Source organism: Nannospalax galili, unplaced genomic scaffold, assembly GCF_000622305.1.
Source record: "Nannospalax galili isolate Female #2095 unplaced genomic scaffold, S.galili_v1.0 scaffold892, whole genome shotgun sequence".
Classification (NCBI taxonomy): domain Eukaryota; kingdom Metazoa; phylum Chordata; class Mammalia; order Rodentia; family Spalacidae; genus Nannospalax; species Nannospalax galili.
Genome location: NW_008333311.1, coordinates 3,632,781 through 3,658,450, shown reverse-complemented (window position 1 = coordinate 3,658,450; position 25,670 = coordinate 3,632,781). Strand labels below are relative to the sequence as shown.

Genomic DNA, 25,670 nt, shown 5'->3' with positions numbered 1-25,670 from the left:
TTTTTTTTGGTCTTTTTGAGACAGGGTCTCCCTGTAGCCCCAGCTGTCCTAGAACTCACTATGTAGACCAGGCTGGCCTTGAACGCACAGAGATCCGCCTGCCTCTGCCTCCCGAGTGCTGTTACTCAGGTCTTTTAACCTTTACTCTCAGGCTCTATTTCAATTCAGTACTAGATACAGTATTGGCTTACTTTTAAAATATGTCTTAAAATTTGTAGTGTTTTACTGTTTTAATTCAAGTAGATAGTCAAAGAAAAAAGTCACATTATTTTATAACATTTAGTGATTTTATAATGTTTAGGAATTGGGATTGTGGAAGGGGATATATCACATAAATAGTAAATAAGTACATCTTTTCAGGTAAACAAAATGGGAAAATGCTGACCCTGACCAGGACACAGTTATTCTGGAAAATTCCAGAAATTTTGTTACTAAACTTGACTTAATGTGTACAGATCTTGTAGCCCTGTCCTTCTCTCAAAGATTTCCTTTTTGTTCTTACACTTGCACCTCTTCTGTATAGACGCAGCTGTTCTCTGTCCCTGGGAAAGCTAGAACACGTAATCTTCATCTTGGCTATATTGTTGCAGCTTTGACTGCTAGGAGATCTGCATTTACATTTTTAAAAGGCAATTTCAAGCCCTTCTTAGACTTGGGCTTCAGTGTATTTTGTATATTATGTGAGAGTGACCTGAAGAACAGCATTTTCCTCCTGATGAGCTCTGAAATACCTGGTTTTCTCATTGCTGCCCATATTCTCAGTAAAGATACTGCACTTTCTTTCCTTAAATGGAGTCTTTACTGTGATAATCATTTCTTTTTTCACTGAACAGATTGCTTGAGTTGAGTTCTACTAAGCCACAGAAATTCTGATAGGATTTGGGGGAGAGAGAGCTAAATGAGTAGAGCACTTGTTTTTGAGGAGAATGCCAGTGATATTCTGCCTATTTGTTTTCTGTTAGTGCACAGAGCAGCAGAGGCAGCTGCAGACAGAAATACAATGTTTTGGCCTAACTAAGGAGCCATGAGGAAGAAAAAGAAACTCTTTAAAGATGTACATTAGAAAGTGTTTAAAGATATACATTAAAATGTATGCAAAAATCTAACTTAAATTTTGTTAGCCCTTATGCTAATTGCTTATGATTCTTTTATATCTCAAAGCACTAAATTTTGAAAAACCACCTTTTCTTTAGTGTCTCCTTGCCCTTTTAGTTGGCATTTCAGTAGTATTTCTTTGAAACCAATACTCTGATTGATCCCATGTCAGATTGTCAAATTGTTACCAGCATAAACTGTAACTGAAAAAAAAAAAATTGGTATCACAGAATAGAACCTTCAGAATAAAACTGTGTGTCAGTAACTGAAGTAACTAAAGCTAAGTAGTTTAGAAGAAAGTATTTTTGTATTTGAAAAAGAATTCGAAGACATTTGTGTTTAGGCTGTAAGAAAAACAAGCATTGGCTGATTCTTAGCACTGATTCCCAAGCTGACTAGTCGTTTTCAGATTAAATGAAGAAAAGTGTGCTTTTGTTTTTTTTAAAGTTTAAAAGCAGAAAGAGATTTTCAGCCTCCTCCATTTATATGAAAAAAAGGGTTTTGTTGAGGTAGAGGGGCTCTTGGGTCCTGCTGCAAAATGTCAGTAATAGATTGACAGACAAGATACAAGAAAACTCTTGAACCTGTTTCTAACTCCACTTAACTGTTTGTTTTTACTAGAGTTACCTGCCACTGCAGATTTCTCTTCCTCCAGTACTGTTTTTGTTGCTGTGGAAGGGATTTAGAGAAACATTTCCTTAAGGCCTAGTGGTGGTGTTCCTGGTGGTTATCTCCCTCCCTCTTCCCCCTTCCCCCTCCTCTCCCTCTCTCCCTTCCCCCTCCTCCCCCTCCCCCTTCTTTTCTTCTTTTCCTCCTCCCCCTTCTCTGTCTTCTTCTTTTTCTTCTTTGCAAAGAAAAATAACAATTTATACCATTTGTAATCGCCATTCCTGCTCTTAATTGCTGGCAGAGCAGACCTGTGATTAAGTCATTACTGGTAAACTGACTTGACAATAGGTATGTGCTTAGTTAGGAGGATATTCCTTATGTAAGCCACTCACATTCCTCCTGTGTTTGGGGAGGAGTGTTCACTTGATTAAGATGCTGGTTTAGCTGTAATTCTGAAGGGAGGCTGTGCAGTGACACTTGTGCAAATGGTTTTTCACAAGTCTGAGACTTCTCTGCTTCTGTGCCTGCAGCACCCCTCTGGGCGCCTCCCTGGATGAGCAGAGCAGCAGTGCTCTGAAAGGTAGGAGAAAGTTCTCTTTCTAAACTTCCATTTAATGAGTCTTCTTTTATTTGTCTTCTAGGTGACAGCATATGTATGAATTACATAAGTGAGGTTTATACTTGTAAAATATGTCATTCTGAGCTAGAAGCCCACAGGGAAAATCCTTGTTATGAGCCATAAAAGAGTGAATTTAAGAAGTTTCCCAAACTTTGTTACAATGCAATACTTATATTTTTATTGCCAGTTAGATATTATAAAGTCAAATTAAATATAGACTGTGATATATAAATATAAGGAAAGTACGTATTGAATGAATTAGGTCAATCTTGGTACAGCATTTCTTTGCTTACATTAGCTGAAATAGCCACACCTGAAATTTTAGCACCTGTACAAGACATACTTCTCCAGTTCAAAGTACAACAAGAATGTACAGGTAGTGGCAAGACGAATAAAGAGCATTTACAGTGTCAGGAAAATCTAGTTGAGCTCCTGACTTAAGATGATGGTGTGAGAAAAATGACTGTTTCGGGGTCTGGTTTTCCATGGAACCTTTGGAGGAGTAAGTGTAGAGTCGCCTGGAGCCCTGACTTCTGGGAACTTAACCTGCCCACATTTTTTCTTTACAATAAAAAAAAGTTTATGCTTGCTTCTTGAAATGACATAATCTTAATAAATTCTGAGTTCATACAGGTTTGAGACATTGTCTTGTCCCTTAGGAAACGTTTTGCTGGGTCAGTTTGTTTTAATTAAGACAATGATTTTGCACGGCGATAGGGAAGAATGGAGCACCAGGATACAGTTTCTGCATTTTCATATGTTTTCTTTAGGTGTGCTTGTGAGAAACGGAGGAAGCTTTGAAGATGACTTATCATTGGGAGCTGAAGGTATGCTTGCGGGAGGACCTATATTTTATGTAGTTTTAGTTATCTCAGATGGAAGAAGTACTGTCAGATTCGGCTCCTTGGGGCTAAATTTGAAGATCATGGCAGTGGCTCACATCACACTGTCATAACCTGCAGGATCACTGTCAGGATTGCTCTGAGGTACCATTATGAAATGTCTGTAGCTGCATGTTCCTGATTCAGTGCTTGTGACAGAGCTATGGTGAAGGAAATGAGAGAACTGTCCTGAAGAAGGAAAGGAGCTTAAATATTTACACAGGAGAAACTAAATGGAAGCTTACTTTAGTGGGAAGTGGATTCGTACTTGCAGCTGCAGTTCGTCTTTCTCTGTATTTTCCCCTGCCTTGTTTCCTGAGATTTAGGAGATGAAAGGACAGGCAAAATAGTGGCGTTGATCGAATTTAGACCATTATGCTGGTGTCTATTTCAGACCACATTAACACTTTAAAAGTTTGTTGTATGTTGTTTTTCTATAGGTTCCCAATAAATTTCCCATCATGTAAAATTGTTTTCATTAAAAAAATTATTTTGCTGATATTTAAAAATGTATTTTATAGCTCACCGATTATGAAGCTTTTTTACTTTGTTTTGAAACAAGTTCTCAATGTATAGCCTTGGCCTTGAATTCCCTGTGTAGCCCCTGGCTGACCTCAGATTTGACATTTTTCTGCCTTAGCCTCCCGAGTGCTGAGATTACAGGTGTGAGCCATCACACCTGAATCTACACTGATTGTGTTTTACTTCATCAGGTAGAATAGTTATTGATGACTAAATAGAACAGTTATTAATACGTGCATTTTCACACTGGACTTGGTGACGCCCACCTTTAATCCTAGCACTTGGGAGGCAGAGGCAGGGATCTCTGTGAGACTGAGGCCAGCCTGGTGTACATAGTGACTTCCAGGCCAACTAGGGCTATAGAGACCCTGTATTAAAATGTGTGCGTGTGTGTGTAGTGTGTGTGTGTAGTGTATGTATATGTTTATATAAAAAATTAAGAATTTTGTTAAATGCTTAAAAATTACAAGTTAATGAAAAGTGAATTTATCCACTTAATTTAATATCCTTGATCTTTTACTGTTTTAAATCCATTTGTAAGAAATGTTATTTATTTAGTATCTTATAACATCAGGAATTTTAAAATACATACTTTTATTAACTCTGTCAAAGGATTTTTCAAGGAATAAATAAAGTTTTCTGTTTCCTGCTTCCCAGTCAGTACTTTTGAGAAAATGCTGTCAATACCTTACTAAATTGCATCTCAACATTACTGTAAATAGCACTTTGGATATATGCTTTAGAAACTTCAGAATACTGAATGATTTTTATTGAAAACCAGAACCCAATAAAAGAATCACTTGAAAGAGTATAGTATTGTGTTATTTTCCTAAGAAGTATTTGAAGGCTGTTTTCATTACTTGTGTATTTCCTGAGTGCTGTGTGTGGGACACCATTCTGTGGGATGATAGAGAAGCAGAAAATTGTCACGATCTTGCAGATCAGAAATAAAAAGAATTGTGCTGCAATGGATATTTTTATTATTAAATCTCATTTTTTGGTTATAAATTTAACTCTAAACATGGACAAGTATTTGCTTGACCTTGTTAATCTAGGATACAGTTGAGAGGAAGTTTTTAAAGGAAAAGTTATATGAAAGGGATAGAACATTTCACGTTATTTACATAAAGATTGGCTTTCATTTTGAAACCACATTAGAAATGTTTGGTTATTATTCCTAAACTTAATGGTACTCAGGCCTGTTTTGCTCTTAAGATAGTTGTCATTAAGAGGTTGCATTTAATAGTGCTGCAGATACCTCCTATGCGCTGCATATCTTCCTCATTATTTTTTCAACCTGGTACAAAAGTTTAATTGGCTATCCATTTATCTTTTTATTCTAAACACACAACTAAAAGCAGAAAAATAAATGTAAAAAGATCCAGAAAACCTCCAAAAGCTGTTGGTCGTGTTCTTACTGACACATATGGTTTGTTTAATAATGGGGATTTAATGAGCCAACACAAGACTGTGGCATATTAGCTATTTAGCTGTGACATTGTGGTAACTTGTTTTCTTGGTAATTGTGCCATTGCGATTTGAATCCTTCTAAAAGCTGTGCTCTCCATTTATTACCTGTAGCCAATCACCTCCATGAAAGCGATGCTCAAGTGGAAAACTGGTATGTAGCTCTTTTGTACTGGTCCTTTATAAAAATGAGAGGATTGAAAATAACTTTTATGTTATTATATTTACAGCAACAATATCTTGGCCAAAGAGAAAAGACTCCAGTTTCATCAGAAAGGGAGAAGTATGAATTCTACTGGATCTGGGAAAAGCAGTGGCACAGTCTCAAGGTAACACATGATGAAGATGTGTGATGACTGCTGTCAAAGTGACCCGCCCATACCTTTCCAGCCTGAGATTTGACCTTGATAGTATGAACCTAAAGTGTTTACTGGACCATTATAACCAACAGGAGCTTCTTATGCAAAAAGCTGGGGTTAAGCAAGTAAAAAACAATAGATGTGTATGTAAGAGTGCTGGAATTCAGTAGTGAGTATTTTGAATTGTGTAAATATCCTGAAAAAGAAACTCCACAGTGGAGTAACTTCTATTTGCAGAGAACTAAAATTCCCTGTCCTGTTTTAGTATTGAGTAACTTTGATACAAAAATCAGCATAAACCTCTCTAATTTGTGGCTTGATATGTAAGGCTTAATTTCTTTTCAACATGTTAAACCAAATATCTTTGAGATGTACATTAAATCAGCTACTGCATGGGCCTATGGAACCAGTTTTAAGTTGTTACCTAAATTATTATATCACAGCGTGAACATTTTTTTCTGAAGCAAAGCATCCTTTCGTTTAAGTTCCATCTCTAACTTTCTTATTTTCTTCATTGAGCTTTAGAAAGCTTGGATTATCACTGGTGTATGTTAGGATAGAGTAATGAATGTTGAATTCCCAATGGAATCAGAGCATGATGGTCTCTCTCTCTGTAACCTATGTCCTTCTTGCCTTATGCTTCTCACTTCCTGAGTGGATATGGGGCGGGGAGAACTGAAGGAAAACTCCTTCCTCCCTTTCTAACACTGGCTTGTTGCTTTCCTTGCCTCCTAGGGCAGCTGTCTCCCCTAAAGACAAAGATAGTTGGCTAAGCTCAAGTTTCAAAGCATGCTCCTCAGTACCAAAACTGTACGAGCTGCTTAGGGTGCTTTCCATTTTTATTTTGTCTTTAATCCATTTATTCCTTATCATGCCTCATCTGTTTTAATTATTTTAATTGAATTCTTTTATTGGGAATCCCTTAAAATGACCAAAAAAATAAGGTGAGGACTCCCTTAGAGAGTATCTGACAGTTCTTTCTTCTTATGAGTTAGGTTTTAGGTTTTGTTTTATTTTTACCAACACTAGCAACCTGAGAGAATTCATGTGTGCACCCTTTCTAAGGTTGTGTGCCATCCTGCATGGTGTAGTAGGATGCTGAAATAAATGACAGATTAAAGAACAGAAGCTGAGGAAACCATGATCGAGGGCTGTGGATTCATTGGTGATTGGATGTGGACTATACTTTATGTCTTTGTGTTTCTTTTTTGGCTTTTGTAGTGTTTCAGAATTGTTGGAACTTTATGAGGAAGATCCTGAAGAAATTCTTTATAATCTTGGATTTGGGCGAGATGAACCAGATATCGCTTCTAAAATTCCTTCCAGATTTTTTAATTCATCGTCTTTTGCCAGAGGCATAGACATTAAAGTATTTTTGAGTGCCCAAATGCAACGGATGGAAGTGGAGAACCCAAATTATGCTTTAACAAGTAAGACTTTTAGTGTTTCCAAAATTGTAGTGTCTAGGCCAGATGGTCTTAGTTTTAGCGCCTCTCTTATTTTTAGGATAGCAGTGGACTGTTACTTAATGAGGTTAGTAACAGAATAGCTGTTTTACTCATTCTGAATTTTTATTATTCTATTTATAAAGGTTATTCTTTCATTCCTTCTTCATTAATTCTTACCATAATTTATTTGTGAAACTTTGTTTATATCTCCAAATTGCATTTGTTCAAAAAGGAGAGAAGTAGGGGACGAGTTCATTTTAAATTAATGCTAATTGTTAATTTTAAATTAGATCATCCAATTTTACAGCATTTTCTGTAATCTTGAGTAGCTTTGGCCAATTTGATCATTTTTCTCAGATCTGTGCTGATTTTTTTCTGTTTAATAGTGGTTCAAAACAAGATTCTTCTAAGGTTGCCCATGGATAAATTCTAGGTGTTCTTTAATTCTGCTTTCCAGTTCAGTGTAAAATACGTGCTGATGTGCATTTTCTTAGGAAAGTGCAGGGAAATTCTTAACTGAGCCCATGACCTAAACATAAACCACAGCTAGAGATCTATAGCTAATTCTGTTAGATGCAGCACTGTCATCATACTTTGTGCTTATTTCTAACTTTTGAGAAAATTATACATTCCAGTGTTTAAAAATCTTCCTTTTCTTTACCCTATGAATGTAGACAAGTTTTAGGTGTTAACTTGGGGAAAATATGATTTCATAATATTTGGGATCTAAGTTCCCTTACTAGACTTCTAAACTGCCTATTAAGTATATATTCATGCTTGACTATAAACATGTACATTTTTTTTCCTTTCATAGGCCGTTTTCGTCAAATTGAAGTGCTTACTACTGTGGCCAATGCTTTTTCTTCTTTATATTCCCAAGTTTCTGGGACTCCCCTGCAAAGAATTGGAAGTATGTCCTCAGTGACTTCTACTAAGGAGACAACTGATTCCCCTCCACCTTTAACCCGAAGCAATACTGCAAACCGTTTAATGAAAACACTATCAAAACTAAACTTATGTGTTGATAAAACAGAGAAAGGAGAAGGTGGTACTCCTTCCCCCACTAGTGAAAAAGGCAAGATTCTAAATGTTTCAGTGACTGAAGAAAGTGGCAGTAAGAATGATCCCAAGTCTCAGAAACTTGTGAAGAAAAAAGACTCCTCTTCAATGTTGGCTACAGTCAAAGAAGAAGTTTCAGGTAGTTCCGCCACCGTTACAGAGAGTGTTGATGCTGACAGACTTTCTAATGAAGCAAAAGGTCATTTTAGCCAAGAAAGGGAAAGTGAACAAAGCAAAGCAACTAAAAGTCACGAGAATAAACTGCACCAGAAATCTGTTGTTACAGATTCTGATCAGGGTTGTGATTTTAACATGTCCAGCCACAGGGAGTTGGAGAACAGCAGCGAGCTCAGAGATGCGCATGTATCCTCGTCGGAAAAAGAACCTTGTGCACCTCTGACAATCCCATCCATAAGAAATATTATGACACAGCAGAAGGACTCCTTTGAAATGGAAGAGGTAAGTAAAAGGTTTCCTGAGACCAGTTTCTAAGTCAGAAGCTAGGAAGAAAAGTGCCACAAAGTGTTTATGAAATGAGAGGTCCCTAACAGACTCATTCTGGGAAAATTCATCCTCGTGTTGACTTTCTAGGTTTATATTTTACAAACCAAGGGTTGGTCACAGAACTATGTGCTGTGGAGCTCCTCACGTTCTTCTGTCATTTACCAGATGACATCTGATCTCAACCATTTTTCCTTTCTCAAGCCTAAGATACTGTTGCCAGAGAAAGCCTTGAGACAGTATATTCAAATTCAAATCAGTACTCATAATAGTGAAAAACATTGTAAAATCAAATGGGTTTACAGCTCTGTCTCAGCCACTGAATTGCCTGGGACATCTTCGGTGGAGCTTTTCCTGAGGTGTCTCAGTGGTCAGTGTAAGGTGAAGGCAGCTTGGGAATTGATAGTGGTGACTATCATCCACTGAAGGGAGGGCTTTGCAAGCCCAGAAGATCAACATTCAGTAACTTTCTGTTTTTACCTATTGATATTCCTGCTAGTTAAAAAGTTTGAATTAAATGATAAAATTACTCATGAGCTTTGACTAGAAGTCGTTTTAGAGTATAGGAACTGGTATTGAAGAGTTCCAGCTGATTGTTTCAGGCAGGCACCAACCCTGTGGAAGGTGCTTGGCCCCTGAAGCACCCTTTCCCAGCCTGGGAAGCAGGCAGTAGTGCCTCATGTTACACTGAAGGAAACTGAGGTGTGTGTGTGGTGGCTATAAATAATATGAAATTTTTTCTCTTGGAAATGTATGAAAGATTTGCTTTGATAATAATTCACAGTAACTTTAGAATCATATGCCTTATTTTTTAGGGATTGAAAAATGGGCTAAATATTTCTGCCCATAATGTTTTCTTAGCTGAGTTTGTTTCTTTCATATTAGTGAAGACTTTACTTACTGTAAATTTTCAATTGCTGATAGAACTATTTATCATTTCTTGTGATTTTGGGATATTGTTGATCCTTTAATTATAGCTAAAGAGTGAAATAAAAAAGGACTAGAAGCCCTTTGGAATAGAGCATATTCTTCTTGTAAACTGCTATTCTCTTTCTTTTTTTTCCTATACTTTATATTTCAATTCTTTTAATTCCTAAAGTAATTTGTTCCTTATTATAATGAATATGGAAGAGAATTTGATGACTGTTTTAAAAACTGTTGATCTTTAAAACTTACTGATTCCTGTTTCACTATGTTTTGGTCTAAATTAGTCCTAATAATCATTGACAATAGCAGAATTCTTACCTTCCCATAGGCCCCCTCTGCTGTGATAATTACATATGACAGTTTCTTCACTTTAATACAATAGTGCAGTATAAAAGTCTATACAAATTATGTTGTTGGTAATTCAAAATTTGATGTTGGTGACTCAGATTGGATAGCATTTCTACATGTGAGTTTTCAAATAAGTAAAAATTTTTATAATTTCTGGAATTTTAATTCTAAGCAAAAGTGTAGGGAGTGACTGTTCCAGCCTCACCGATCGACCGAGCAGTTGCAGAGTTCTTGGTATCTCTAGTGTGAAGACAGCCATTGTTAAGACTACTGAGCCAGTATCGTGTGGCCCCTTGTTCCATTTTTAATTTATTTTTTTTTGGTTGTTTTGAGACAGGGTCTCTCTATAGTCACAGCTAGCCTGGATTCGCTATGGAGACCAGGCTGGCCTTGAACTCACAGAAATCCACCTGCCTCTGCCTCTAAAGTGCTAAGATTAAAGGCTTGTTCCACCATGCCCAGCTCACAAACATTTATGTGATAGATGAAGTTTGGTGGCAAGTTAACTTTTTGATAAACTTTTTTTGTTTTTGCTCCCTCTACTGACCAAATAAATTAGTGAAAAAACAATGTGAACTTTTTCTAACATACAATGTTATAAGAATAGTTAACAAAAATAACTAAGCTATATATATATATATATTATATATTATATACACTATATATATAGTGGATATATAGTGGCCAGGCATGATGTTGTATATATAAATCCTAACACCCCGAAGCATGAGGTAGGAAGACCTAGAGTTTGAGACTAGCTTAGACTACGTACCACGTTGCAGGCCAGCCTGGTGTATGTAGTGAGACATTTTCTCAAAAACAAATAAAAAATTATTTTTAATAGATTATAGGTCTATTATAAAAAGGGGAATTTTAAGGGGTAGTGAATCCTTATTCTTCATGTATGTTTAAAATATGGCTAAAAACCTCCTAGAATTGTGTTTTTATCCCTTTGGGAACTTTAAAGAAGGCTTGTAGAACAATGGATAAAGCAAGGAAATAATGCGTTATTTTAATTTCCTCTTTAGCATGATTTGAATCATACTGACAGACTAGAGAACAATCTTTCTGAGACAGACCTTTAGATCCCATTCAAAGTAGCTGAGTACTGTTTTTCTCTCAGACTCTCTTTGGTTGAGGTTGGACTCCTGTTGAGAACTTTCTTCCTGTATAAGCAGCAAGTAAATAATAAGTTAGAGCTCTCATTCTGTCAGGAAGTCAGTTCTCAGTCTGACTGCCAGCACCTCGGGATACTAGGTAGGCGACGCTGTGCAGTGTGATACTGTGCGGGAAGCTGCCTAACCAGCTGAGATAGGAGGTAAGACGTGACAGTAACCAGGACCAAGAGCAGACATGTTTAAATGTGAAGAGAGCTAAACAAATGATAAGGTTGATCCAGGCTTGGGAGTGCAAGTCACTATGCCTTATGGTAAGAAAAGGAAGGAAATGTCCAGAGGCTCTTTCCATTGAAAATCAGCTTGCCTTATACAAAACATTCGAGAATGGTCTGAGTATCCAGAAATCTCAAACTCTGCTAGAGATTTCTCAGTTTTTGTTTGGGTTGTGGGGAAAAGTTTTCAATTCTTAGAGGCTTAGTTAGATAAATTTTGTGTTCTTGTTGGTTTATTTGAATATTTCATGGTAACTCTGGAGTCATACATTAGAAATTTGAATGATTCACAGTTAAATCAAGTGATCCTGTTGAATAAACAGTTGCTCATGTTTTGTGGGTGGAAGCAAAAGCTCTTACCTTCTAGAGGAAAGAGGGCTTCCCTGCCTGCTGTGATCTTTACTGTAAATGATCTTCTGTTAAATGGAATCATTATTGGAGGGATATACAATCTTTCTTAAGATACTAAAATTTTAGTTACTGTTTCCAATCTTGTCTTCATACGATTATTGATTTGACTAATAGAAGTCATTACTTTTAGCTTCTAAGTTTTAAGATGTACTCTTTATTGGTTTGACTTAAAATAAGCCCAAGTCAGTCGAATACTTGAGAAATAGTTAAGTTGTTCATTTAGTCTTCCAAATTGGCTGTGAGGTTTCCTTTTTTGAGACAAGGTGTTGCTATATAGTTCAAGGTTGACCTTGAACTCACAGTATCCTCCTGCTTCAGCCTCCCAAATGTTGCAATTAATAGACCTGTGTCATTGAGCCCAGCACTAGCTGTGGTTTTTGGAAACAAGAATATGAACTCTAACCTGTGATACCTACACCAATGTCTGTTATCTCAAAGCCTCAGAGTTACTGAGTTTACTTGTTTTTTTATGTACAATACTTTGTGTGTTTTTTCCTGACAGTGAAAACGTCTTACTCTCTGTCTCTGCCTCTCTCTCTCTCTCTCTCTCTCTCTCTCTCTCTCTCTCTCTGTATGTGTGTATGTGTGTTTAAAAACTTCAGGATTTTTCTTTAAGGTAACATACAAGTAGTTATAGAATCATATTCTAGCAGAAAGAAGGTTGTTTGAATTCATTTCCCAGTTTCCTCCTTATACAAATGAGGAGGCATCTTCCTGCCACTTAGCATTGCATAGTACTTTCCAGCATTGGTGGTCGCTGTCTTTCTGTGGGTTGTCATATTCCTTGTGAGACCAGAGCTTCTCAGGCAATGGAGGTGTCAGTAGAGGATGGCTGAGAGGGGTCTTCTGTCATGTCCTTTCTACCTGATGTTTCAAAGTTCCCATGCAGGTGCATATGATCAGTCTAAGGACTTGGGATGGGGAGTTTTCATCTTTATTTTATAATAGAAAAAGCAGATAATTATCACAGATATTTGGAAGTCAGTAAACAGCATTAACAAGACTTGAATTCAGGAATAGCTACTTCTAACTAACTATACCATGTATTTGGTCAGACTGGATAATAGGATGATACAGTGGGCTAGAACTGACATGCAGCTCTACACAACTTCTTTGAAAAAAAATGCTTTTTTTTTGAGATTACAAAACAGAGTTGTAATTTCTAAATACTTTAATTTCAATTTTATTTCAACATTATTTTATGTTTATGTCTATACAGTAACAAAGCCATGCCTTTTTAAACCTGAGAGGAAGGGCAGGGTTAGAGCAGCAAAACATCCCTGTTCTGTAGAGCACACTGCAATAGGATTATACCTAGAAGAGTTATTGCCACCAAGAAATCAAACTCATGGTAGCTAGACACTGATCCAAAAAGCTATGGGCTGTGTGGGCTGTTCTCAAGCTCTTTTTGTACATCTCTAAATCCCAAAATACTTGGACCAAACAGTTCTGTCATTTTTGTTTAATGTGGGGTTTTCCCCTTTTTATTATGAAAAGTTTTGAACTTACCTAAAGTTTAGAGAAAATTGTATAATGAATTTCCATTATTTATCACTCAGTTCAGTTACTTTGGTTCTCTTCTTATGAATTTAATCATAGGCCACCTGCAGCATGTGACCAGAGTTCCACTGAGCACCAGGAAAACTTGCCATTATAAATCAGCATTCAGTATTTGCTTAATATTTTTCTGCTCAAATTTAACTGTCTTTTGCACAGTTGTGACCAAAATAAAATCTAAGAAATATACTATCACTCGCTGTCATCAACAGTTTAATACTAAGATTTTGCTGAGTGAAAATACTCATCCTGACAGTAGTTTTGTAAGTAAAATATGACCCTCTCAGACTTAAATGCCCCTGTCTTGCAACTGATGGATGACTTTGTAATCAAAGGAGAGATTTTGTTTTGCTTAGAGTAATATACTGAAGGATAGACAGTACACAGAAGTAAGTATGCTCATTAAATTCATGCCACTTTTTGGTCATTTTATGTCTAAGGAAATAGAATATTTGACAATTCTGTATTTCAAAGTGAGAGATTAAAATTGGGTGTGCCATTGGCAGTGTCTAAGCTAAGATTCCTAAAATGTAAATAGTTATCTGAATTTCTTTTGCACTGTTTTGATCTGGTTGATAATTATTTTTTAGAAATCTCTCTGTAGTATTCTGGGCCTGAGTAGCAGCTAATAATAGATGTTTTGTTGAATATAAAAAGAAAATGTGTTTTGTTCCCTTGCACATGAAACAATGGTTTTCCGGTTGAACTTGTATCTATTGCTTTGAGTAATATAAAAGTTACACAGTAGCAAGAAATAGTAGAACTTATTTACAGGAGAGTGGTATTAAATGCTCACTCTTTTCTGTTTCTTAAAAAGTCATAAATGTTTCTTCATGGGAGAATATAAAGTTTTCACAAATCGGAGAAACTCTTAAATGTGTAGTGATATCATTTAATCTTTCTTTTGAATGTTGACTTTTCTTAGTTCTATGATACATCATTCTTGAATGTCTTGAAAGCTCAGAGTTCAGTTTAAAACCTTGTTTGGTATTTTCTCTCTGATTTATTCAAATTTGAAAACCTGTGTTTGGCCATTTTTCTTACTGTGATATGATAAAGTAATGGCAATTAATGTTCCCCTCCCGCAAATGTCTACTCTTGACATATTAGCATGGCTAGCTAGTGTCTTCACAGGGTGTCATGTTTAGGAATCAAAATTTTCTCAATGGTATAGATGTACAAGTACAAAAGCACTTTTGTGGGCTTGATATCTATATTGAATATAGTTTTTAGGGAGATTTTTATGGTTAAGACCTTTCAACATTTTAGTTATAATAAAATTTTCCTTTTCACTTAAAATACCAAGGTATATCATGAAAGAACATTTGTCCCAGAACAGGGCATTCCTACATGTGAGTGACATTTGATTCCTGAAATGGTGGGATTTTAGAAAATTTCACAGTGGAGCATGGTGTTCTAAAATATTTCTCAGTCATGCCCTGCTGTGGTGCTCCTCGGATTGAAGCTCCTTGAAAGTTTAATGTTTGGACAACTTTCTGGTATGGGCCAGTTTTCATATGTAGCAACATTTTAGAAATGAGGTAGTTTATTCATGGAGTAATTTTTCTTTCTCTGCTACCTAGGTTGCTATGTTTTGCCAGGAAATAGGTCAGAAAATTAAGTTGTGGCACATGCTGACAATTTTAAAATAAAATAATCTCTATAGGGGCTGGAGAGATGACTCAGCAGTAAGAGCACTGGCTGCTCCCTCTTCTGGCCTCTGCAGTTCCTGCATGTATGGGTCGGTGCACTTAGATAGAGGCAGAATACCCCTACACATAAAATAGGAAGAACCGAGCTTCTTAAAGGAAAGGACGTTAGATAGGCTTACTAGACATCAGTGGATGAACTTGCACTGAGGGATGTCTGGGGACACTAATGTGACATTATAGGCCTTAACACAAAGGACAGAATGCATGAATTCCAGTGGGGGGTGGGCTATGGGAGGGTGCCAGTGGGGAAGGGAGGATGATTAAGATGCTCTGTATGAAATACACAAAAATTCAATAAAAACTTAGAAAAAATGAGTAAATAATATTTTAAAACAGTTTAAAAATCTCTATATAGTATTTGGTATACTTTAGTTGACTGGCTTGGTTAATGAATAACTACCAAGAGATATTCTTCCTTGCCATAAACTTTTTTAGTTTAACTACTTACTCTGTTTTAGGTTCAGAGCACAGAGGGAGAAGCACCGCACGTGCCAGCTGCTTGCCAGCTAGGTCTCACCAAGTCCAAAAGAGGTGAGTAGACCACTGCCCCTAGTCCCCTGACATTTTCTTGCGTGTAGCCAGTGATTTGGAAAGGGCATTACCTATCAGTGTAAAGTAAACAATTAGGAACACACGGTGGGGTATGTTATTATTTCATAGTATAATTTTTGTGTGTTTTAAAAAAACTGTCATGCTCATAAACTAATACTGGATTGTTTATCCTCTAGTGACCTTATTACACAGTTCTGGGTGCTCTGAATATTTTTCAGATCTGCACAAGGGATGACTAGAAAGTGACTGAAACAGATTAAGACTACTTTTTTATTGTTATAATGAAAATTGTGCTTGTTTTCTCCATCTCTGGGTTTTCTTTATGCAAATATATCTCTTAAGTATAATACCTGCAATATACCTTTGGCAAAAATCGTCACTCACTAGCAATAGTTAAACCAAGTTAAATAAATTCAAACTGTGGTTCAAAGGTGAGTGGCTGTAGATATCGTTCTTCTTTTGAATTATTAATTATTGACCAGAGAACCTTTGAGTTCATTTCTTATACTTTTAACTTGCAACAAGACAGAGATGTCTCGAAATTTACAAAGCTTTTGAGATTTAGAGAAAGAAAGAGGAAGAGGTTAAGTGATCCCTAGGGGTAGGACTGTTTATTTTTAAAACTTTACACATGCTGTACCACTCTGCTTTTTTTAAAAACAAAGATTTGTATGTATGTTCCTAGAATGGATGATTACATGTTTGTTCTGTTGATCTCTGAAATCACTCCTGAGGGACAGCTTGCCTGTGACTTCCCTTTATTCGGAATGGCAATAAAGAATGAGAGCCCCTGTCCACTTGTTCCACCACATACGAAATGAACTTCTCATTTGATTTTTCTGCTTTCATAAGTCCATAAATATGTATGTCTGTTTCTGAGGTATAAGGAGATCAAGAACTCTTTGCTTTAGATGGATAAGCAAGGGCTGTATTAGGCAAAGCAACTTGTCATTTGTCAGAGGATAAAATACTGGAACATGGTTTTGAGTTGTTTGAAGAGAGAGCTCTGAGTGGTAAAAAACAATGTATGCGATTTGTAGTCAGCTGAGGTTTTTCCTCTTCTCAGTTCTCTGGCTCTTATTTCTGATGGCATAAACAAAACTGTTAAATGTATTTGTGAACAGAATCCTATAAAGTAACAGTGAGCGAGCTGTGTATGTGCATGCACAGGAGGAGATGAACAATATTTTAGTCATTTTCGAAGGTAGCCTTTCAGATTTCGGCAACCGTGGTATATCATTGACTAATCATAACTTCAGAGCTAGAATCACTGGCAGAATATTCATTTCATAAGTTTCATAAAAACAATACATATGGAACTTTAATAGTAGGATTTTTGAAGTCAAACTTCTCTTAATCTCAAATGAAGATATTTATATATCTAATGCCTTAGAAAGTTTTAATGACTCAGCTAGCTTCTGGCATCTCATTGAGAAGCCCAGCACTTTTCTTGTTATAGAGGACACAAAGTTCTGTTTTTAGTCTTGAAGAGAATATGCAGATTTTCTGTTTTGTTTCTTTGGTATTAACAGTTTCTAGATTTTCTTTTTTCCTCACTTTTATGCTTCCTCTAGCATTTAAATTAAAATAGTGTTTTATGTCTTCAGAACAGAGGCTTAATCTTCCTAATTCTACATTTTTTTCTGTAGAGAACTACATTTTGTGGAACAGAATTGTCCCTAGATTGTGATCTATAGACTTTTAAATAAAGTTTACTTTGTAGACAAGGTCTCTCTGTGTCGCCCAAGCTCGTCTCAGGTCTCCCAGGTGCTGGGACTACAGATGAGACCACAGTGCCAGATGTGATTGCAGCTTGCAGAACAGTTTCCCCCACCTTCTCCTGTAGCCCCATGAGATGGTACATGATAATCCCATTACCCAGAGGAGTGAAGTTACTGCTTTTGACCACTGTCCTATACTCTGAAGCCTACACAGTCCACCTTGCCACCCAAACCATTTGATGTCCAATGGTACTCAAGGAACTGGCCAAGGCCTTATTCTGCTGCAGATTCAGCAGAGCTTTGAGAAAACCTGAGTTTGAGCAGGTCACTCTGGCTTCTCTGGGCTTTCTGGGAAAAACTCTTTGTCCAACCAGATAGGCAGTTTTATTTCTAAATCACTTCTACAACTGCTTAATTCTGTTGCTGCATTAAGAGTTATCGCCAAGTCATTCAGCAAACATTATTGTCAGGTGGGTCTATGTCCTAGAATATATTAAAAATAAATAAAATTCCTGCCTTTAAAGGCTCATAGACCAGTTATACACACACATACACACATACACACACACATGCACATACACACAAAGATGTAGATATGTAATTACAGTGATAATTCCTGTGATATAAGTTGCTAATCATTTTTAATTCATGTAATACCCCATTAGAACTTGTGGTAGCAGCTTAATATAATTCAGTTTTATCACTAATCCAGCAGTCTTAATTTATCAAGGCTCTGGAATGCTTCTTTATAGCTCATATAGTTTATAGTTTTATTAATATAACACTGTTGCAGAATTATTCTAAGTTTTTAATGGGTGGGGGGAGTCACTCTGTTTGATGAAACCTAAGACTCTAATGGGGTATGTCAATAAGTAAAGTTTCATTTTGGATTTTACTCAGTTATATCATGTCTCATCACATGATTCAGATCATTCGGTGAGCATGCCTCATCAGCCTGTTGCTGGATCTTTGAGACAGGAGGGTTCTGTAGAGTCTCCACGGAGGCAGCTGTAGCTGGACTGTCCTCTTGCTTGCTGTAATTAGTGAGCATGTTACTGAAACACATACATTTTATTGTTAATTAAAAGTTAAAGTTTTATGGCATAGCAATAAACAGAGGATTCTTATGTATTAATTAAATCTTTGATGTCTGTGTAATTGTTATGAAAGAATTGTTTTGTAGCACAAATACACACTTAAAACATCAAATATTTAAATATCATTGCATTTCAAATTATTAAATTTATTGGTCCTAATTTTATTCTTTCTAGGAAGATACAGAAGTTTTTTATACAATTTACATGTAAACTTAGAATTTCACTTCTTAACTGTCAATAGATTTCCATAATGTGAATTCTTTACTTTGGGAATTCTGTGTTTATTAGAATCATCCTTTATTTTACCCAGCATTCCTCTATGGATAAAATTAAATTGGATTTACCAAAATACATTATAATTAGAGCTTAATGAGCAAGTAGATACTGAATTTTTATGATAGAAAATCTGATTCAGCTTTTATTTTAATTTGAATTCCCTCCTGTGCTCTGAAGCTATGATTTTGCATAAGTGGTGCATGCTTTCTGTTGGGAATCATATCTATAATAATAATGCTGCAATTGAGTCTTCTATAGTGGTTTTGAGTAACTGTGTTTTACTGACAGATCATCTGTTACGAACTGCAAGTCAGCATTCCGATAGCAGTGGTTTTGCTGAAGATTCTACAGACTGCCTCTCCCTTAATCATCTTCAGGTAAAATTTCCTATTATAATAGGTACTTTTTATTAACTTCTTCATTTTATGGTGATTTTTCAGTAAGTATTGGTAAGGTGATTTGTCTAACTTTATTTTTCTAATGAAAAGAATAAAATATATGGAATGTAGATGTTAGGTAAACATTTGACTACAAATTTCAGCTTTTACCCATTCTTCATCTCTAGTCAAATTTCTTTTTTCAAAAAAAAAAATTTTTTTTTTTTGTCTTTTTGAGACAGAGTCCCCAGCTGGCCTGAAACTCACTATGTAGATCAGACTGGCCTTGAACTCGTAGAGATCCGTCTGCCTCTGCCTACCCAGTGCTGGGACTAAAGGAATGCACCAACATGCCCGGCCAGAAAATTTCTTAATTCTATGTTATTAGTAACTAAATTGCAGTGATCATTAAACTTCTTGGTCTGCTGTTTCTTTGTTTGCCATCATTGTATTTCAGTGTTGCATAATAATTATTTTGTTCATTTAATAACTCATTGTGTGGATCCAGAACTTCCTGCTTGTTCTATGAACTTCCATGTCAAACTGTGTTAGATAACCCAGGAAATGGGTGCTTCTTTATCCTTGAGGAACAACGAATTGGTATGTAGAGTGACAGAATATATAGGAAGTTTATTAAAATGTCTTTAATAAAAGTTGAAAATTGGAATGAGGAAAAAAATAAAAAAAACTTTCTAGAAACATGGCATTTAAAGGGTAAACAGGCAAGGGGGCTCACCTAAGGGCATATAGAGAGGATAATCAAATGGGGTGAAGGATTCACAGGGTTCCATCTCTAGTTGAGCTGCTGGCAATTGATGGCAGTTAGAGGAGGGAGAGTCATTTTTCTTGGGAGTGTAGCCCAAGCTCCTGTGGATGGCCCCATAAACTTTTGCATATGGGCAGCACTAACTGGTCTCAGTGTGTTAGAAAAAAGAAAAAGGACATGAAATTGGGAGGCAGACATGTTGGGAGAGGTCCAAGAGGAGGTGGAAGAAGGAAATGGGGTGTAGTTATACATAATACGATCTGTTCATGCATGAAAATCTCAAATAATAAAAACTGTCTTTAAAAAGAAAAACTAGGGGACTAGAGAGATGGCTCAGTGGTTAAGAACACAGACTGTTCTTGCAGAAGACCCAGGTTTAAATCCCAGCACCAACTTGACAGCTAACAACTGTCCGTAACTTCAGTTCCAGGGAATCCGATAGCCTCTTCTGTTGTCCACGGGCATTGCACGACATGGGTGCACTTACCTATATTCAGGCGTAACACTCATACACATAAAATAAAAATAATAACTAAAAAAATTTCTTTAAAAAAAAGAAAAACTAAAAGGACTTCTTAAAGCTAAAATATAAAGATGATAGTAATATGAAAACATTGTATAAAACTTATTGGTAAATGTAAGTGGGTACTTGGCCCCCAACATGTAATGATTTGCGTTAGGATTTGCAGCTATACAATAGTGTAAACTTGATACTTGTTTTGTAAAAATATTTTAATTTCAATTTTTTATTACTTCTGACTAGTGGTATAAGTGTAGTATTCTCTTAGATAGAGGACAGTGAATAAGGATGCAATCCAGTGTATGATCCTGAGAGTGAACGGCCAGTACGCCACAGTGTACTGTATCCAGGGTTTTATGGATGTTGGTTTTGAGGTTTGTGTTTTTGCATCCCATCATGTTACACAGTATCTATCTGTGACTCCTGTACTCACACAATTTTTTCTCATATATAGTATTCAGTAGGTTACATTAGTCAATATTTATTATAAAAAAGTTTGAGATGATTTTGCTCATATAAATGTTCTGAGCATACTTATAAGATAGAATAGGCTAAGATGTCCTATTTGACTGATTGTGTAATATTAGACACATTAAAAAAAACTAAGAAGACAAAAAAGTTGGAATATGGGAAGAGAATTTGAGAAAGATTTGTTGATTGACTGATTGACTGACTAAAGCTTTTCAGAAACTGTCAGTGAGTGTAGTTGTGATAGAATAAACACGGCACAAGCACGCCTGGAGAGTATGTCAGTGATGAGTATGGGAAGGTGAATTCTTAGCTGTGCTTTTAAATAAGGATGATAATTTCCTCTGAGAGGTCTTTCTGTGTTAATGGGAAGGAAGTTGTTCAGCTAAGGAAAGGGGCCATTAGGGAAGAAGAGTTTGAACCAGAAAAATCTAGGAGGAAACTGGAGAAGCACTCTGGTCCTGGAGAGATGTGGATCAGAAACACAGTCTGAGGGATTAGCTGTGCAAAAAGGAACATGATCCCTTTTGAAATGAAGAGATGGGGTAATCATGCTGAGAACTAGAGAAATTGTAGGTATCAGAGAAGAATGCTAAGAAAGTTTTCTTCATTTTCTCTGAGTCAGTGTCATGTGTTGGAAGGGAAATATAAGAAAAATAGAAGGTCTGAAACATCTTTTGAGAAAGTGGGAGAAAGGTAATTGTGGACCCTGCTTAGGAGCAGTAAGAATCAGAACACCTGAGACAGAAGACCATAGAAATACTGACACTTACCTCTCACATTCATCTCTCTGCCTTGATTCTTCATCCTCCCTCCCGTTTTCCCTTCACAGGTTCATGAATCCCTGCAGGCCATGGGGAGTAGTGCTGACAGCTGTGACAGTGAGACAACTGTCACTTCCACTTCCTTAGGTGAAGACCACGTTACTCCGACAGCACAAGACCAGCCTTATTTTAATGAATCAGAGGAGGAGTCTCTTGTCCCTGTTCAGAAAGGAGGATCAAAGGTGGCAACAGTTGCTGACAAAAGAAAGTCAGACAGCCAAGATTTTCCTCAGTGCAAGACTATGGAGAATACTGGAAACAAAGAGTCTACATGGGGTCCAGTTCCTGTTTCTGAAATGTTTGAAGAAGATTTGTCTCTAGCAGAGACTGGAGAGCTCCTGAGGGAAGCAAGTGGGGAAAGCGATGTGGATAAAAGCAGCGAATGTGAATTTGCCCAGTATACCACACACCATATTCTCAAATCCCTGGCTTCCGTTGAAGCTCAGTGCAGTGGTATGAGCTCTGAAAATAAAACTGGGCTTCCCTCTTCTGTGGACAGAGTTAATACTGCTTTGCAAAGAGCTCATATGAAGGTTGGCAATCTGTCTGGTCAGAGAGTAGGGCGTAGCCTAATAAAATCAAAGGATCTATTAAAACAAAGGTACTTGCTTTCAAAAGCTGGCTACCCTCTAAGAAGGTCTCAGTCTTTACCAACCACGTTACTTAGCCCAGTAAGGGTTGTGTCCTCTGTCAATGTCCGGTTATCTCCAGGAAAGGAGACCAGATGCAGCCCACCTTCATTTACCTACAAGTATACACCCGAAGAGGAACAAGAGTTGGGAAAGCCTTCGAGTGAGCATGATGGTCACTCTTTAGTTAAATCCACTATTTTCATCCCTCCATCCTCTGTGAAGAAAGACGTCCCTCAAAGTGAGGTAACCCGGCTGGAGGAGTGCCACGATGGAAGGCTTCCTGCCTGTGCGCAATTTGCTCCTATATCTCAGTCCACATGCTCCCTTCATACTGTCCACTCTGAGTGGCAGGACAGACCCTTGTGTGAGCACATGAGGACTCTGAGTGCTCACAGTGTCCCCAACATATCAGGCGCTGCCTGTAGTGCCTTCACTTCTTTTGGGTGTCCTTACTCGCATAGACATGCTGCCCATCCTTACCGAGCTTGCTCTGCAAATCCTCCTTCTGCCATAGAAATGCAGTTGCGAAGAGTCTTGCATGATATTAGAAACTCATTGCAGAGTCTTTCACAGGTAAGATAAAAAGACCTTTGGTTTTATTGCTCCGAATGCCTCTTAATTCACGAGAAGCTAAGACCCATCAGACATGAACTATGCCAGCTTGTATTCCTACATGCCTGAACTTATCTGTACCTGCCCTCCTAGACAAGTTCTTCATGGTTCTTAGGGAGAAAGCTGTAACTAATCTTGAACAAAGTAAAATGTCTGTGCTGAGAATTTCCTTTCCTTCCTAGAGGAGAGGGCTGGGCTCAGGAGGTAGCCTCTCCTTGTCAACCTCTCCTTCATTCTTTTTGTCTAGAATTAAATCATCCTGTTAAAAGCATCTTCCCTCTCAATCTTCTTTTTCTTCTTTTCTCTGCCATCGGATGTGTTGACCACTTCTTCCTTTTCTAAGTCTTCTCGTTGGCTTCGGTGGCACGTGTTCTCCAGGTTTTTGTAGCTCTTTGACTTAAGCTTTCCTCTTCACCGCCTGACCTTTGATGCTGGCTTCCTGGCACTGAATTAGTTTATTTCCATGAGCTCAAAACTGGAACCACTCCAGAAGAGAAAGAACCAGGTAATGTGTGAATTTAGAATGCATGCCATCTGTTACCATGAAGTAGTAGGTGGAAAGCCACTTTTAAAAGTAAAAATAAGAGTTGCATCTTTTCAGGTGATAGTCTGATGGGCATTTAAATACCAGTTTTGTCCTCGTGACAGCCATCTCCTGATGGTTTGTGTTTAAGCAGAACATGGGCTCTCTCCTTCACAAAACATAGTTATGGCTGTGACTAAGGTAGTGAACCCTTTCACTGTAAGCCTGTGAAGCTGAGGATTTTCAGAGCCCTGTCCACCTGCACCACTGTGGTGCACCCTAGCAGCCTAGCTGCTCCAGCTGTGGTTTCTTGATCACAAATGTCCCATCAGTAATAGCTGATAAATCTCCCCGTTCTCCACCTCACCCCAGTAATTAAATGACTCTCTTCAGTCTCCTTGCATAGGTGTGTGTTCCCATTGATACAGGGCAGCATGGCATGCAGGGGTCTCATATTTGTGAGTTCTTGGTGATCTGTATGCCTTGTCTTGTTTGGGTTATTTTGTTGTTGCTATTTTCCAACTGTAGTGCTCTGTCCTTGCCTCTCTTTGCTCAGCCCAGGTGTCACCACTGTAGGCATGTTTGCCTAACTGAATTTTTGTTTGTTTTCATAATAGTCCCCCATGCATTCAGTTTTTTAACTTCTCCTTTTTTTCTTCCTTACACTCTGAGAGTATTTGAGGACTAGGGTTGCCTTTTATCTTCACTGCCTAAAAGAGTGACCTACAGAGCGTGCTCCACCAAGACTGCATGTGACGGGTACCTGGTGCTGTCCCAGTCACATCAGTTCTTACTGTATCTGCAGGTTTCAGTTTGGATTGTCTACCTTCTCAAGGCCAGAAGGAAGTCCCATAAACATAGACATGATATATATATATATATATATATATATATATATATATATATATGTGTGTGTGTGTGTATGTGTGTGTGTGTGTTTGTGTGTAACTTTGTCTTTTCCTCTCCCAAATATGTCAACTTGGGCCTAGAATAGCTAAGACTAATAGGGAGTATTGGGGATTAATTTCTTTTGTTGCTGCTTATAGTAGAAAATATTGTCGGGTTTTTTTGTTTGTTTGTTTTAACCTGAAAGAGGTAGGAAAAAAATGCATGCCTCGCTTCTGCCTTAACAAATTAGAGAACTTGGAGTCATTTTGACATTGCTTTTTAATCCCACTTTCATTTCTTTGAAGCACCCTATGATGACAGGGCCTGAGCTCACTGCTGCTCCATATAGCACTCAGAAATCATCCACTCTACCTCTGTATGAAGTAAGTTCCCTTTTAAATCTTTCTGTTGCAAAATAATCTGTATGATTTAAAAGCATAATTTTGTTATATTACCTTTTAGAATACTTTTCAGGAGCTTCAAGTCATGCGACGGAGCCTGAATTTGTTTAGAACACAAATGATGGATTTAGAGTTGGCTATGCTGCGACAGCAAACCATGGTATATCACCATATGACAGAGGAGGAAAGGTGGGTTCATTTGTCTTAACATAGCTCAGAGCCTTTCTTCAATGAAGTGTGTTTCCAGCTTAGATTCTTTAAAACTAGGTTTAGTTGTACTGCCATGTGGACAGTATATGTTGTAAACCAGGTCACAGAGTGTTTTCCTGAGTTATGTTCTGTGCCTTCGGTGTGTTAAGGAAGACGGCAAGTAACCCGCTTTTCATTGTGTCTGGTAGTTGAGAATGCAGGACATCAAAGATCTAGTGTTACACCATCCAGATTTATAGAACTTGTTATTCAGTACCTTTGTTAGCTTATGATATGCAAGAGTATTTAAATATATAGCAGGGCAGATGGATGGTTGATAGCTAAGGAACATCTTGTTTCTATGAAGAGTATTATGAATAGAAACTACCCAACTATTCTTTGTCCGTCTTTATCCTTGTCCCAATCCTGATAGGTATGAAGTTGATCAGCTACAGAGTTTGAGGAATTCTGTCCGAATGGAGTTGCAGGAGCTGGAACTGCAGCTGGAGGAGCGCCTACTGGGCCTGGATGAGCAGCTGCGTGCTGTGCGGGTGCCTTCGTCTTTCCGTTCCTCAACGCTTGTGGTATGGCACCAGGGTACCAGGGCTCTGTGCTGGGTTTATTCATAATGTTTCTTGTGATTTAGGTCAGGGGTTTTCATTTTAACCATTTGTTTTAATGGCATTTGGACCATGCATAATGTTTAAGGAACTTCCCTACACATCAGTTTTCTGTGCAAGATGTGATAGTTTTTCATATTTACTATATTTAAAAATACATTGAAATTCTGGAGGGCTGAAGAGATGACTGGGTGGTTAAGAACACTGGTTACCCTTGCAGAGGGACATAGGAGGCTAACAACTGTTGGTAGCTTGAGTTCCAGGGGCTCTATTGCCCTCTTCTGGCCTCTGCAGGCATA

The 25,670-nt window shown here is 37.5% G+C and overlaps 1 protein-coding gene across 3 annotated transcripts in view; it reads left to right on the top strand.

The window, feature by feature from the left end:
• Itprid2 (ITPR interacting domain containing 2) overlaps positions 1-25,670 on the top strand; it is a 39,059-nt gene that overhangs the window by 2,572 nt on the left and 10,817 nt on the right. For 2 of the 3 annotated variants that reach the window (XM_017796878.2, XM_008827953.3), the window contains exons 3-14: positions 2,235-2,284; positions 3,094-3,150; positions 5,308-5,347; positions 5,424-5,522; positions 6,774-6,982; positions 7,815-8,518; positions 15,364-15,436; positions 18,840-18,928; positions 21,515-22,711; positions 24,467-24,544; positions 24,624-24,751; positions 25,185-25,335. In XM_017796878.2, coding sequence (XP_017652367.1) covers positions 2,235-2,284; positions 3,094-3,150; positions 5,308-5,347; positions 5,424-5,522; positions 6,774-6,982; positions 7,815-8,518; positions 15,364-15,436; positions 18,840-18,928; positions 21,515-22,711; positions 24,467-24,544; positions 24,624-24,751; positions 25,185-25,335 — 2,875 coding nt within the window. Of the gene's footprint in view, positions 1-2,234; positions 2,285-3,093; positions 3,151-5,307; positions 5,348-5,423; positions 5,523-6,773; positions 6,983-7,814; positions 8,519-15,363; positions 15,437-18,839; positions 18,929-21,514; positions 22,712-24,466; positions 24,545-24,623; positions 24,752-25,184; positions 25,336-25,670 lie in introns of those variants that run through there. The other variant, XM_029561052.1, reaches the window with a different exon arrangement.